Here is a 12,682-nt window from a genome sequence, read left to right as displayed (position 1 = left end):
GGGTTTTTGTGTCATTTGCAACTTCCATGCCCAGGTTTTTGTGTCATTTGCAACTTCCGTGCCCGGGTTTTTGTGTCATTTGCAACTTTGGTGCCCGGGTTTTTGTGTCATTTGCAACTTTGGTGCCCAGGCTTTCATATTATTTGCAACTTCCATGCCCGGGTTTTTGTGTCATTTGCAACTTTGGTGCCCAGGCTTTCATATTATTTGCAACTTCCATGGCCGGGTTTTTGTGTCATTTGCAACTTTGGTGCCCAGGTTTTCGTATTATTTGCAACTTTGGTGCCCGGGTTTTTGTGTCATTTGCAACTTCCATGCCCAAATTTTCGAAATATGGTCACCCTTGGGAGAATACTCCATTGTCCCTCAAGACAGACGGGTGCCACCTAAAGGCAACGCCCCGGACTCCGAGGTTGGCATCTGGGGGGGGCTTCTCCCTCCCCTGCAGGGTTGGCGCCTCGTCCGCCCCGAATTGACCCCCTTCTCCCTCCTCTCCCCCAGACTCCGCGCCTGGACCTCCTGCGGGTCGACGGCCCTCTCCTTCCGCCAGGAGTGCGGTGCCCGCGGGGGCCCCCCCGCCCTGAGCGCCACCTGCAGCCTGGAGGCCATGCCCAGGTTCGCCTTCTCCTCCGAGGACGAGAGCCCCTGCCGGGCGCCCCCCAAGAGGGAGCGCCCCGTCTTCGTGGTGGGGGGCGACCCCGAGGGGCCGGCCGGCGCCAAGACCCCCGCGAAAGCCTCTGGGCTGGCAGGTAGGTGGGTGAAAACAACCTGGCGCTGGGCTGGCTAAAAAGCAGCCAAGGTTGTAGTCCTCATGGCTTGGAAATGAAATAAAAGGGGGGGCTGAATTAATCCTTGATCGGTCGAGCTCCTTGCTGCCAACACGGACCGGCAGCCGCAGCTCTCCAGGCACATTTAATTTAATTTAATTTCACATTGAATTTAAATTTAATTTAATTTAATTTTACATTTAATTTAATTTAATTTAATTTAATTTAATTTTACATTTAATTTAATTTAATTTAATTTAATTTAATTTTACATTTAATTTAAATTTAATTTCACATTTAATTTAAATTTAATTTCATTTTACATTGAATTTAAATTTAATTTCATTTTACATTGAATTTAAATTAAATTTAATTTCATTTTACATTGAATTTAAATTAATTTAATTTCACATTTAATTTAAATTTAATTTCATTTCATTTTACATTGAATTTAAATTTAATTTCATTTCATTTTACATTGAATTTAAATATAACTTAATTTAATTTTACATTTAATTTTAATTTAATTTAATTTTACATTTAATTTTAATTTAATTTAATTTCATTTTCAATTTGCATCCTGCCTTTTCTATATTGCTGTTCGCCACGCAGTTGACGGAATATGCACCAAAAGGACATGAGTCTTTTAATAACAGCTCTGGCGCTGGGCTGTTAAAAAGCAGCTAAGGTTGTAGTCCTCATGGTTTTTGAAAAATGAAAAGCTAAATGCAACAGGGACACAGGGAAGCGACTTGTTTCCTTGACCAGTCGAGCTCCTTGCTGTCAACACGGACCGGCAGCAGCCGGTCTCCAGGCACCATTCATTCAATTTAATTTCATTTTTAATTTGTATTCTGCTTTTCTATATTAATACATGCAAGGTGGTTTGCAAAACGTAACCCGGGGCGTTCTGCAGTCATTGCCAAATCTCCAGCAAAGCAACTGCAGCCTATAAAATGTGATTAATTGTTAATTGTTAATTAATTGTTAATTGTTAATTAATTGTTAATTGTTAATTATTACTTCGTCCATCTGGCTTTGGGGAAACAGCCACTTTGGGGAAGCCAAACCAAACCGTTGAAAAACAATTCAACCAGGAAACGCATTTGCCACGAACGTCATATTATGGGTTGCGCAAAATGATTACGGCCTCCGTAATCAATAATAATAATAATAATAATAATAATAATAATAATAATAATAATTTATTATTTATCGATCAGGCGATATTATCAATATTCACGAAACAGCGACCCAAGAAATCACACAGTTCCTTAAAAGACGCGTTTCTCTGTTGTACGGAAAATACGTTCCATATTTTCCGAAAATAGGATTTAAAAAAAGGGTCTCTGCCCCAAGGAGCTTCCAGTCTCTCCATCGCCACAGCAGAGGAAAGGTCAATGGGAGGGTAGAGGAAGAAGGCGGCCGCCGTGGGTTTCTGCAATGGGGTGTTTTTCTCTTCCTTGGGGGGTCAAACGGGATTCCTTCCGCCACCCCCCAAAATAAATTCTCTCCTTGCAGCTGACCTGTCCAGCCTGAGCCGGATCCGCCTGCGGAGCAACAGCACGGGCACCAAGAACTCCCTGCCACTGGATGGCGAGGCCGGGGGGCGCCGGGGGGGCAGCCACAAGGAAACGCCTGGGAAGCAGAGGACCCCCTCGGGGGGCAGCAGGGTGCCCAAGTCGGCCTCCGTCTCCGCCCTCTCGCTCATCATCGGGGCAGGTCGGTGGGGGGCCGGACCCTGACCCCATTATTATTATTATTATTATTATTATTATTATTATTATTAATTTCGCAATGGCCAGGCAGAGCCTCCCTCGACGGAGCCAGTCTATCTGAGAGCTGGGTTTTGCATGGGGGGCTTCTGGCCTATGGGGCAGGCGGGGAGGAAGATAGATGGGGGCCCCTCTTTGGCCCTCCTTCGTTTCTTAGGGGTCCTCGGTGGAGCCTCCAGGGACAGGTCCAGTCTACCTGGGAGCGAGATCGGGTGACGGCTGCTGCTCTTGGGTCCTGCTTGGGGGGTTTTTCTTGCCTATGGGGCACCCCATAGCCCGCTTTGGGGACCTAGATGGACCCCAATAATCAGGCCCCTCTTAGCTTCTTAGGGGTCCTAGACTGAGCCTCCACAGACAGGCCCAGTCTACCTGGGAGCGAGATTGGGCGACGGCTGCTGCTCTCAGGTCCCGCTTGGGGTTTGCCTTGCCTATGGGGCACCCCATAGCCTGCTTTGGGGCCAGGCGCTTCTTATAAGTCCTGGATTGAGCCTCCACAGACAGGCCCAGTCTACCTGGGAGCGAGTTCGGGTGACAGCTATTTATATTATTTCCTGAATTTCTATACTGCTCTCAGGTCCCGCTTGGGGTTTCCCTTGCCTATGGGGCACCCCATAGCCTGCTTTGGGGGCAAGGCGCTTCTTAGTTTCTTAGGAGTCCTAGACTGAGCCTCCGCAGACAGGCCCAGTCTACCTGGGAGCGAGATTGGGCGACGGCTGCTGCTCTCAGGTCCTGCTTACGGGGGGGTTTCTTGACTATGGGGCACCCCATAGCCTGCTTTGGGGCCAGGTGCTTCTTAGAAGTCCTAGAATGAGCCTCCACAGACAGGTCCATTCTACCTGGGAGCGAGTTCGAGCGACGGCTATTCATTATTACGATTATTTCCTGGATTTCTATACTGCTCTCAGGTCCTGCTTGGGGTTTTTTCTTGCCTATGGGGCACCCCATAGCCCGCTTTGGGGACCTAGATGGACCCCAATAATCAGGCCCCTCTTAGCTTCTTAGGGGTCCTAGACTGAGCCTCCAGGGACAGGCCCAGTCTACTGGGGAGCGAGATCAGGCAATGGCTGCGGCTCTCAGGTCCCGCTTGGGGTTTTCCCTTGCCTATGGGGCACCCTATAGCCTGCTTTGGGGCCAGGCGCTTCTTAGAAGTCCTAGACTGAGCCTCCACAGAGAGGCCCAGTCTACCTGGGAGCGAGTTCGAGCGACGGCTATTCATTATTACGATTATTTCCTGGATTTCTATACTGCTCTCGGGTCCTGCTTGGGGTTTTTTTCTTGCCTATGGGGCACCCCATAGCCTGCTTTGGGGGCAAGGCGCTTCTTAGTTTCTTAGGAGTCCTAGACTGAGCCTCCACAGACAGCCTCAGTCTACCGGGGAGCGAGTTCGAGCAACCGCTATTCATTATTACGATTATTTCCTGGATTTCTATACTGCTCTCGGGTCCTGCTTGGGGTTTTTTTCTTGCCTATGGGGCACCCTATAGCCTGCTTTGGGGCCAGGCGCTTCTTAGATTCTTTGGGATCCTAGACTGAGCCTCCACAGACAGGCCCAGTCTACCTGGGAGTGAGTTCGGGTGACAGCTATTTATATTATTTCCTGAATTTCTATACTGCTCTCAGGTCCTGCTTGGGGTTTTCCTTGCCTATGGGGCACCCCATAGCCTGCTTTGGGGCCAGACGCTTCTTAGAAGTCCTGGATTGAGCCTCCACAGACAGGTCCATTCTACCTGGGAGCGAGTTCGAGCGACGGCTATTTATTATTACAATTATTTCCTGGATTTCTATACTGCTCTCGGGTCCTGCTTGGGGGTTTTTCTTGCCTATGGGGCACCCCATAGCCCGCTTTGGGGACCTAGGTGGACCCCAATAATCAGGCCCGTCTTAGCTTCTTAGGGGTCCTAGACTGAGCCTCCACAGACAGGCCCAGTCTACCTGGGAGCGAGATCAAGCAATAGCTGCTGCTCTCAGGTCCCGCTTGGGGTTTTCCTTGCCTATGGGGCACCCCATAGCCTGCTTTGGGGCCAGGCGCTTCTTAGAAGTCCTGGATTGAGCCTCCACAGACAGGCCCAGTCTACCTGGGAGCGAGTTCGAGCGACGGCTATTCATTATTACGATTCTTTCCTGGATTTCTATACTGCTCTCTGGTCCTGCTTAGGGGGCTCCTTACTTATGGGGCTCTTAATTCCCCCAAGCCATTTCCCAGCCCTTAACCCCCCCCAAAAAAAGCGGGGCGCCCCCTAACTAACTCTCCTCTTTTCCTGCCAGACGACTTTGGGGGCGCCGCCCTGGTCAGCCCCATCTCTCCCCGCTCCCTCTCCTCCAACCCCTCCTCCCGGGACTCGTCCCCCAGCCGCGACCCACTGCTGGGGGGCTCGGGCCTGCGCCCCCCCATCGTCATCCACAGCTCGGGCAAGAAGTACGGCTTCACCCTGCGCGCCATCCGGGTCTACATGGGCGACAGCGACGTCTACGCCGTGCATCACATGGTCTGGGTGAGGAAAACGGGGTTTGAAAAGAAATTCAAGGCGCTAGTCCTCAAGAGAATTTTCCATTAAAAAGAAAGGCATTCAGATTTAGGATTTTTTTAAAGGCTAATAAGGCAGCTGCTTCCTACCGAGTCAGGCCATTGGCCCAGCTAGTGTTGCCTGCACTGGCTGGCAACCCTTCCGTTATTAAAGATAAAGGCACCCAGATTTAGGACTTTTTAAAGGCTTGTTTGAAATAGGAACCTGCTAGTGTTGCCTGCACTGGCTGGCAGCCCTTCCGTTAAAGATAAAGGCACCCGGATTTAGGACTTTTTAAAGGCTAGTTTTAAATAGGAACCTGCTAGTGTTGCCTGCACTGGCTGGCAGCCCTTCCATTAAAGATAAAGGCACCCAGATTTAGGATTTTTTTAAAGGCTTGTTTGAAATAGGAACCTGCTAGTGTTGCCTGCACTGGCTGGCAGCCCTTCCGTTATTAAAGATAAAGGCACCCAGATTTAGGACTTTTTAAAGGCTTATTTGAAATAGGAACCTGCTAGTGTTGCCTGCACTGGCTGGCAGCCCTTCCATTAAAGATAAAGGCACCAGATTTAGGACTTTTTAAAGGCTTGTTTGAAATAGGAACCTGCTAGTGTTGCCTGCACTGGCTGGCAGCCCTTCCATTAAAGATAAAGGCACCCAGATTTAGGACTTTTTAAAGGCTTGTTTGAAATAGGAACCTGCTAGTGTTGCCTGCACTGGCTGGCAGCCCTTCCATTAAAGATAAAGGCACCCAGATTTAGGATTTTTTTAAAGGCTTGTTTGAAATAGGAACCTGCTAGTGTTGCCTGCACTGGCTGGCAGCTCTTCCGTGAAAGATAAAGGCACCCAGATTTAGGACTTTTTTATGGCTTGTTTGTAATAGGCAGCTACTTCCTACAGAGTCAGGCCATTGGCCCAACTGGTTTTGCATGCACTGGCTGGCAGCCCTTCCATTAAAGATAAAGGCACCCAGATTTAGGATTTTTTTAAAGGCTTGTTTTAAATAGGAACCTTCTTCGTACAGAGTCAGGCCATTGGCCCAACTGGTTTTGCATGCACTGGCTGGCAGCATCAATGCAAGAACTGCTTCCTCCACCAGCCCCTGAGTTTGGGTCCTCCTCCCTCCAAGCGGATTGAAACAGGAGCAAAGCAACACAAGTTGCCAGGCTGGTCTGTTTGGCCCCATACTGCCTACACGGGCCGGCAGCAGCAACTCGCCAAGATTTCAGCCTCCGGGTCTTTCTTTCCCAGACCTACCTGGGGGGGTTGATGGAGGGGGGAGAGAATCCTTTAATTGCCTTTAAAACAAACCAAGCTCCCAGTCCTCAAGGTTTGCCTTTGATTCGCTCCACCTGACCCCCCTACTGCCAACACTGGCTGGCAGCATTGGCTACCCGAGATTCAGAAAAAGGAATCAGGAGATGCAGGCTCCTTTCCCAGGAGGAAAATGTGGTTTTATCCCATCTTTCCAACACCCAAAAAGAATTTAAGAAATGAGATTTCAAAGAAACAGAGGTTTGGGAGCTTAGGAGACGGAAGCGGGTTCCGGACGAAGGAAGCGAGAGCGGGGTTGGGATGGATGACCACTGGGGGATCCCACCCGGCTATAAACATTGCCTGCTTTGGGTTGCAGAGTGTTGAGGACAGCAGCCCCGCGCAGGAGGCAGGCCTGCGGGCCGGAGACCTCATCACGCACGTCAACGGAGAGTCGGTCCTGGGTCTGGTCCACATGGACGTGGTCGAACTTCTGTTGAAGGTAGGGGGCCGCATACTGCCTACACGGGCCGGCAGCATCTCTCCGGTGGGTCGCGAGGAAGGCGGGTCCTGGGGGGAAACAGCGCAGGCGGAGCCCTGAGGGCGTCAGAAGAGTCGCAGGCAGAGAAAGGAGACAGAGAAAGGAGGATCGGCAGAATCTTACGAATCGGGTGGGACCCCCAAAGGTCATCCAGCTCAACCCGCTGCAGTGCAGGAATTTCGGATTAAGCGTCCCAAAGATCCTGCTTAGGGGGCATCTGGAGGTGGGACTCGGTGGTCCTGATCCGGATGCTGCAGCGAGACTCATCTCTTGTTTAATATTTTTATTTGTTTCTACAGTACCGAATCAAAAATTTTAAATCGAAAAAATCAAAATAAATTCAAATTTTAAAAATGTAATTTTTTTTTAAAAAAATTAAAAAGTTTTTTTTAAATTGAAATTGAAATTTTAATTTAAAATGTAAAAAAATGAATAGACAAAAAATCACCCAAATCTCTGGACATCCTTTCACTCCTGAGTCCTTTTCCGCTGCATCTTTGAAGTCGCAGCAATTTTTAAATATCTCCCTAGTTCTTATTATTCAGATCCTGCTAAATGTTAAGTTTCCCCCGTTCTTTATTTAAAAATTCTGGTTTTCCCCGTCAATTTCGCTATCAGTTCCTTTTTTCTTTTTTTTTAAATGATATTTATTGAGATTTCGAAAACAAAAAATTACATAAAAGACAATGAAAAATATAGGGGGGGAAAAAGAGAAAAAACATACAAAATGCAAAGTATAGAAAAAAAATATAGAAAAAACACTTAGAAACAAATTTATCCTTCCGTATCTTACATTTCATTTCCTTGCTTTCCTGACCTCCTCTCATCTCCCTTTTTTGTATTCTGGTTCAATTGGTTAATTCAGCAATTTCTTTCCCTCTTTGTTTTTATCTTAATCCTTTAACTTAATATATTATAACTTTGAGTTCTGACCTGTTAATAATCCATTTTTACATACACCTTTATAACATTGCTGCTAAAACCACTTAACTTCATTCTGCCATCACTCTAACATTCATTAATTTTGCAATATTTCTGTAAATAGTCTTTAAATTTCTTCCAATCTTCTTCCACCGACTCTTCTTCCTGGTCTCGGATTCTGCCAGTCATTTCCGCCAATTCCATATAGTCCATCACCTTCATCTGCCATTCTTCCAGAGTGGGAAGTTCTTGTGTCTTCCAAAACTTTGCAATAAGTATTCTTGCTGCTGTTGTAAAGAAAATTCTGTCCTTCTTTGGCACCAATTGGCCGACTATGCCCAGGAGAAAGGCCTCTGGTTTCTTCAAGAAGGTATATTTAAATACCTTTTTTAATTCATTATAAATCATCTCCCAGAAAGCCTTAATTTTTGGGCATGTCCACCAAAGGTGAAAGAATGTACCTTCAGTTTCTTTACATTTCCAACATTTATTATCGGGCAAATGATAGATTTTTGCAAGCTTGACTGGGGTCATGTACCACCTGTATATCATTTTCATAATATTCTCGCTATCCGTTCCTCTCTGGGCTGACGGGACGCGTACTTACGGCTTCTTGGCGGAGCCTCCATGGACAGGCGCAGTCTACCTTCGAACGCGGCTGGGAAGGCTGCGGAATTGGGGGACAGGATCCTGGCAGAGGGTCACCTTGGCACCCGTTGGCACCCGTTGGCACCCACCCCTCTCTCTCTCTCCATCCCTGCAGAGCGGGAACAAGGTGGCGCTGCGCACCACGGCGCTGGAAAACACGAGCATCAAGGTGGGCCCGGCGCGGAAAAACAGCTCCAGGACCCGGATGGCCAGGAGGAGGAAGAAGAGCCGCCGGAGGGAGAGCCAGGACAGGTGGGCGACATTCGAACCCGCCTCCCGCGCCCAGACTTGAACCCGGCTCCCCTGCTGCGCCCATTGCGCCGCGCTGCCTCTCTCTCTTTTTTTTAAAATAATATTTATTAAAGTTTCAAAAGAAGAAAAATTGCATTGATAAAAAGATTAACAATAAAAAAGGAAAGAACAAAGTAGAAAAAAGAAAAAACAGCTAAAAACAATTCCATCTTTTCATCACTTCTTTTACGTTTACTTGTTTCCCGGACCTCCTCATACCTCCCACTTTTGTATTCCAATTCAGTTTGTTAGTCCAGCAATTCCTTTCCCTCCTTTTTAATCCTAATCCTTAATCTTGATATATTATAACATTAAATTTTTACATATTAAAAACCAATTTTTCCATTCTTTTAACCTTTTTAATCCTAATCCTTAATCTTGATATCTTAGAACATTCAATTTTTACATATTAAAAACCAATTTTTCCATATTCTTTTAGCCTGTACAGCTAGAAACCCCTTAACTTCAATCCAACATCCTTCTAACATTCATTAATTTTGCAATATTTCCGTAAATAGTCTTTCAATTTCTTCCAGTCTTCTTGCCTCTCACCTCCCTCCTTCTTTCCCCGCAGGCGGAAATCGCTCTTCAAGAAGATCTCCAAGCAGACCTCCGCCCTGCACACCAGCCGCAGCTTCTCCTCGGGGCTCCACCACTCCCTCTCGTCCGGGGACAGCCTGCCCGGGTCGCCCACCCACAGCCTCTCCCCGGGACCCCCCACCCCCTGCCGCAGCCCCGCCCCGGACGCCCCGCCAGGTGAGGGGTCCCTCTCCCTCCCACCCGCCCCACAGCTCCGCTCTGGGAGGTTCGGGGCAGACCGAGGAGGGAATCTGGCAGCTGGTTAGCCGGTGGAACTCACCGCCACAGGGGAGCTGCAACAAGAGGATTCCCGAAAGCACCATGGCTCTGTTCTGTTTCCCCAGTCGGAAGCAGGAAATTTGAGCTCTTTTCCTCTTTTACGGGCTCATACCATTGAGATATCATTTTCATATATCATTTTCATATGTGGTTTTTATTTTGATTTTTATATATATATATATATATTGTGGTTTTGAACAGTGCATAAATTCACTTAATAATAATAATGGAACCTCCAGTGGTTTTTATTTTGATTAGATAGATAGATAGATAGATAGATAGATAGACAGACAGACGTATGTATGTATGTATGTATGTATGTATGTATAGATAGATAGATAGATAGATAGATATAGTGCTTTTGAATATTGCACAAATTCTAATAATAATAATAATAATAATAATGATAATAGAACCTTCAGTGGTTTTTATTTTGATTAGATAGATAGATAGATAGAGTGCTTTTGAATATTGCACAAATTCTAATAATAATAATAATAATAATAATAATAATAGAACCTTCAGTGGTTTTTATTTTGATTAGATAGATAGATAGATAGATAGAGTGCTTTTGAATATTGCACAAATTCTAATAATAATAATAATAATAATAATAATAATAGAACCTTCAGTGGTTTTTATTTTGATTAGATAGATAGATAGATAGATAGAGTGCTTTTGAATATTGCACAAATTCTAATAATAATAATAATAATAATAATAATAATAATAATAATGGAGCCTCCAGCTGCACAGGCAGTCTACCTGGGTCCCTAGCTTTCGGCCGGAATTTTCTCTGTAAATTTCCTATGCTTCCGTGTCTATATTATGACCCAAATCGATGGCCCAATGTATGAGGGATTATATCATTCCTATATCATTTTCATATGTAGCTTTTATTTTGATTTTATATATATATATTGTGGTTTTGAGCAGTGTATAAATTCGCTTAATAATAATAATAATAATGGAACCTCCAGTGGTTTTTATTTTGATTAGATAGATAGATAGATAGATAGATAGATAGACAGGTGTATGTATAGATAGATAGATAGATAGATAGATATAGTGCTTTTGAATATTGCATAAATTCTAATTCTAATAATAATAATAATAATAATAATAGAACCTCCAGTGGTTTTTATTTTGAATAGATAGATAGATAGATAGATAGATAGATAGATAGATATGGTGCTTTTGAATATTGCACAAATTCTAATAATAATAATAATAATAATAATAATAATAATAATGGAACCTCCAGCTGCACAGACAGTCTACCCTCGTTCCTAGCTTCCGGCCGGAATTTCCTCTGTAAATTTCATATCCCTATTCCTATCTATATTATGACCCATATATTATATTATATTATATTTTATATTATGGCCCCATGGATTAAATCCTGCTCACCCTTTCTCTCTCTCTCTCTCTCTCTCTCTCTCGCCAGATCCCGCCTCCCCGCAGACCACCTCCCCCTCGCCCAGCACGCCCCCCTCCCCGGCTGGCCACATCCGCCCCAGCTCCCTCCACGGCCTGGCGCCCAAACTGGGCACCGCCGGGCGCTACAAAGTCGGGCGCCGCAAGTCCACCAGCAGCATCCCCCCCTCGCCCTTGGCCTGCGCCGCCCCGCCCTCCCCGCAGAGGTCCCCCTCGCCCCTGCCGCCCTCCAAGGCGGGCAAGGCACTCTCGCCGTCCGCTGGCACCCGTGCCCACGACGGCGCCCGCTCGCCCCTGCTCCAGAGGGTCCAGTCGGCCGAGAAAATCCCCGAGAAGAAGCCGGCGGGCAGGCAGAAGGCGGCAGCGACGGCGGGCGAGGCGGGCGCTGGAGATCCCGGCGCCCGGCGCTCCCTTGCCCGCCCTGGCACCGACTCCGAAGTGGTGGTTATGCGCCATCTGAACCTGTCAGAGCGCCGGGACTCGTTTAAGAAGCAGGAGGCGGTGCAGGAGGTCAGCTTTGATGAGCCCGACGTGGAGGGTGCCCCCTGGCGCCCGCCGGTGCCCCACATCGCGGTGCAGGCGGACCCCGAGTGGGAGTGCCAGGGGTCCTACCCGGCCCGGCTGGAAGCCCGCGTCTACATCGAGCAGGAAGACGGCACCACGGCGGTGGAGTTCGCCAGCGTCTCGCCCCCCGGGCGCAGGACAAGCGGCGGGGCGCCCAGTCCCCCCAGGAGGCGGTTGTGGGGGGCACTGGGCACCCCCGAGAGGCCCACCGGAGCCTGGCTGCCCGCCGTGGACCAGGAAGAGGACTCTGCGCCTGGGCAGAGGGGCGTCGCGGAAGACCAGTGAACTTCCGGGGGGCAGGGAAGGAGGTGCCCATTTCCCTGCCCTGAAGGGTGCCCGCTGCTTGCCCCACAGGAGGGCACCCAGGAATCCTGCTTGGGGGGGGTCTTTTGGGGGTCCCTCAAACCAGATTGCGAAGGGGGGCTCCTCAAACTCTGGGATCTCCCCCGGGGTGTTTTGGGGGGCAGTTGGGCACGGGGGCAGCGGCGAGCCAGTTGTGGTGGGCATCTGGGCATGCCTATTTTAACGGGGGTTTGGGGGCGATATTTTTTGGGGGGATAATTCTCTTTGGGATTGGGGAAACACCTCTTCCTAGAGGGTAGGCCCAATATCTGGGGCCAGAGGGAGGGGTTGGCGCCCGAAACATCAGGGGGGCACCGCCCCGAATGAAGAAGGGGCACAAAAAATGGGCACATTCCTCTATTTCAAAAGAGACATTCTCTCCCCAGAGTAGGGGAATATGTGGGGCTTTCCAGATATCCTTGAGATTGCCAGCCCTTCAGTTACAGAATCCCAGCTTTGGGACCCCTGGGGGTCATCCAGCCCAACCCGCGCCAACGCAGGAGTGGCGTCCCCCTGCCCCGCCACCTCCGGTCCGGGCCCCAGACCCTGCCCCGATGCCAGGGGACCCCCACCCTTGTTGCGTGGACCCTGGCGCCAGAACGCTGCTGCGATTCCTGCATTGTGACCCATTGGGGTCTAGGATTCGCACCCGGTCCCCACACCTAGAGCCGACGGAGAAGACGAGTTTTTCAGCCCCCCCGGGCATGGGAGCGGGTGGCAGACTTTGGGGGAGAAAGGGGAGAGTCCGCAAGGAATCCCCCGAATCAGGTCGGGAGCCTA

The 12,682-nt window shown here is 48.4% G+C and overlaps 1 protein-coding gene across 8 annotated transcripts in view; it reads left to right on the top strand.

Moving 5' to 3' along the window:
* Positions 1–12,037, top strand: part of MAST3 (microtubule associated serine/threonine kinase 3) — a 57,847-nt gene extending 45,810 nt beyond the window's left edge. For all 8 annotated transcript variants that reach the window (XM_080988735.1, XM_080988733.1, XM_080988731.1 and 5 more), the window contains 7 exons: positions 502–749; positions 2,289–2,489; positions 4,808–5,034; positions 6,680–6,802; positions 8,526–8,662; positions 9,276–9,457; positions 11,007–12,037. In XM_080988735.1, coding sequence (XP_080844861.1) covers positions 502–749; positions 2,289–2,489; positions 4,808–5,034; positions 6,680–6,802; positions 8,526–8,662; positions 9,276–9,457; positions 11,007–11,845 — 1,957 coding nt within the window. In that variant the 3' untranslated portion in view covers positions 11,846–12,037. The remainder of the gene's footprint in view (positions 1–501; positions 750–2,288; positions 2,490–4,807; positions 5,035–6,679; positions 6,803–8,525; positions 8,663–9,275; positions 9,458–11,006) is intronic.
* Positions 12,038–12,682: the final 645 nt, after the last annotated feature.

The sequence above is a fragment of the Podarcis pityusensis genome (genome assembly GCF_964106645.2).
Source record: "Podarcis pityusensis genome assembly, chromosome: 18".
Classification (NCBI taxonomy): domain Eukaryota; kingdom Metazoa; phylum Chordata; class Lepidosauria; order Squamata; family Lacertidae; genus Podarcis; species Podarcis pityusensis.
The sequence above is the reverse complement of the archived record's forward strand: the minus strand, read 5'-3'. Positions and strand labels throughout refer to the sequence as shown.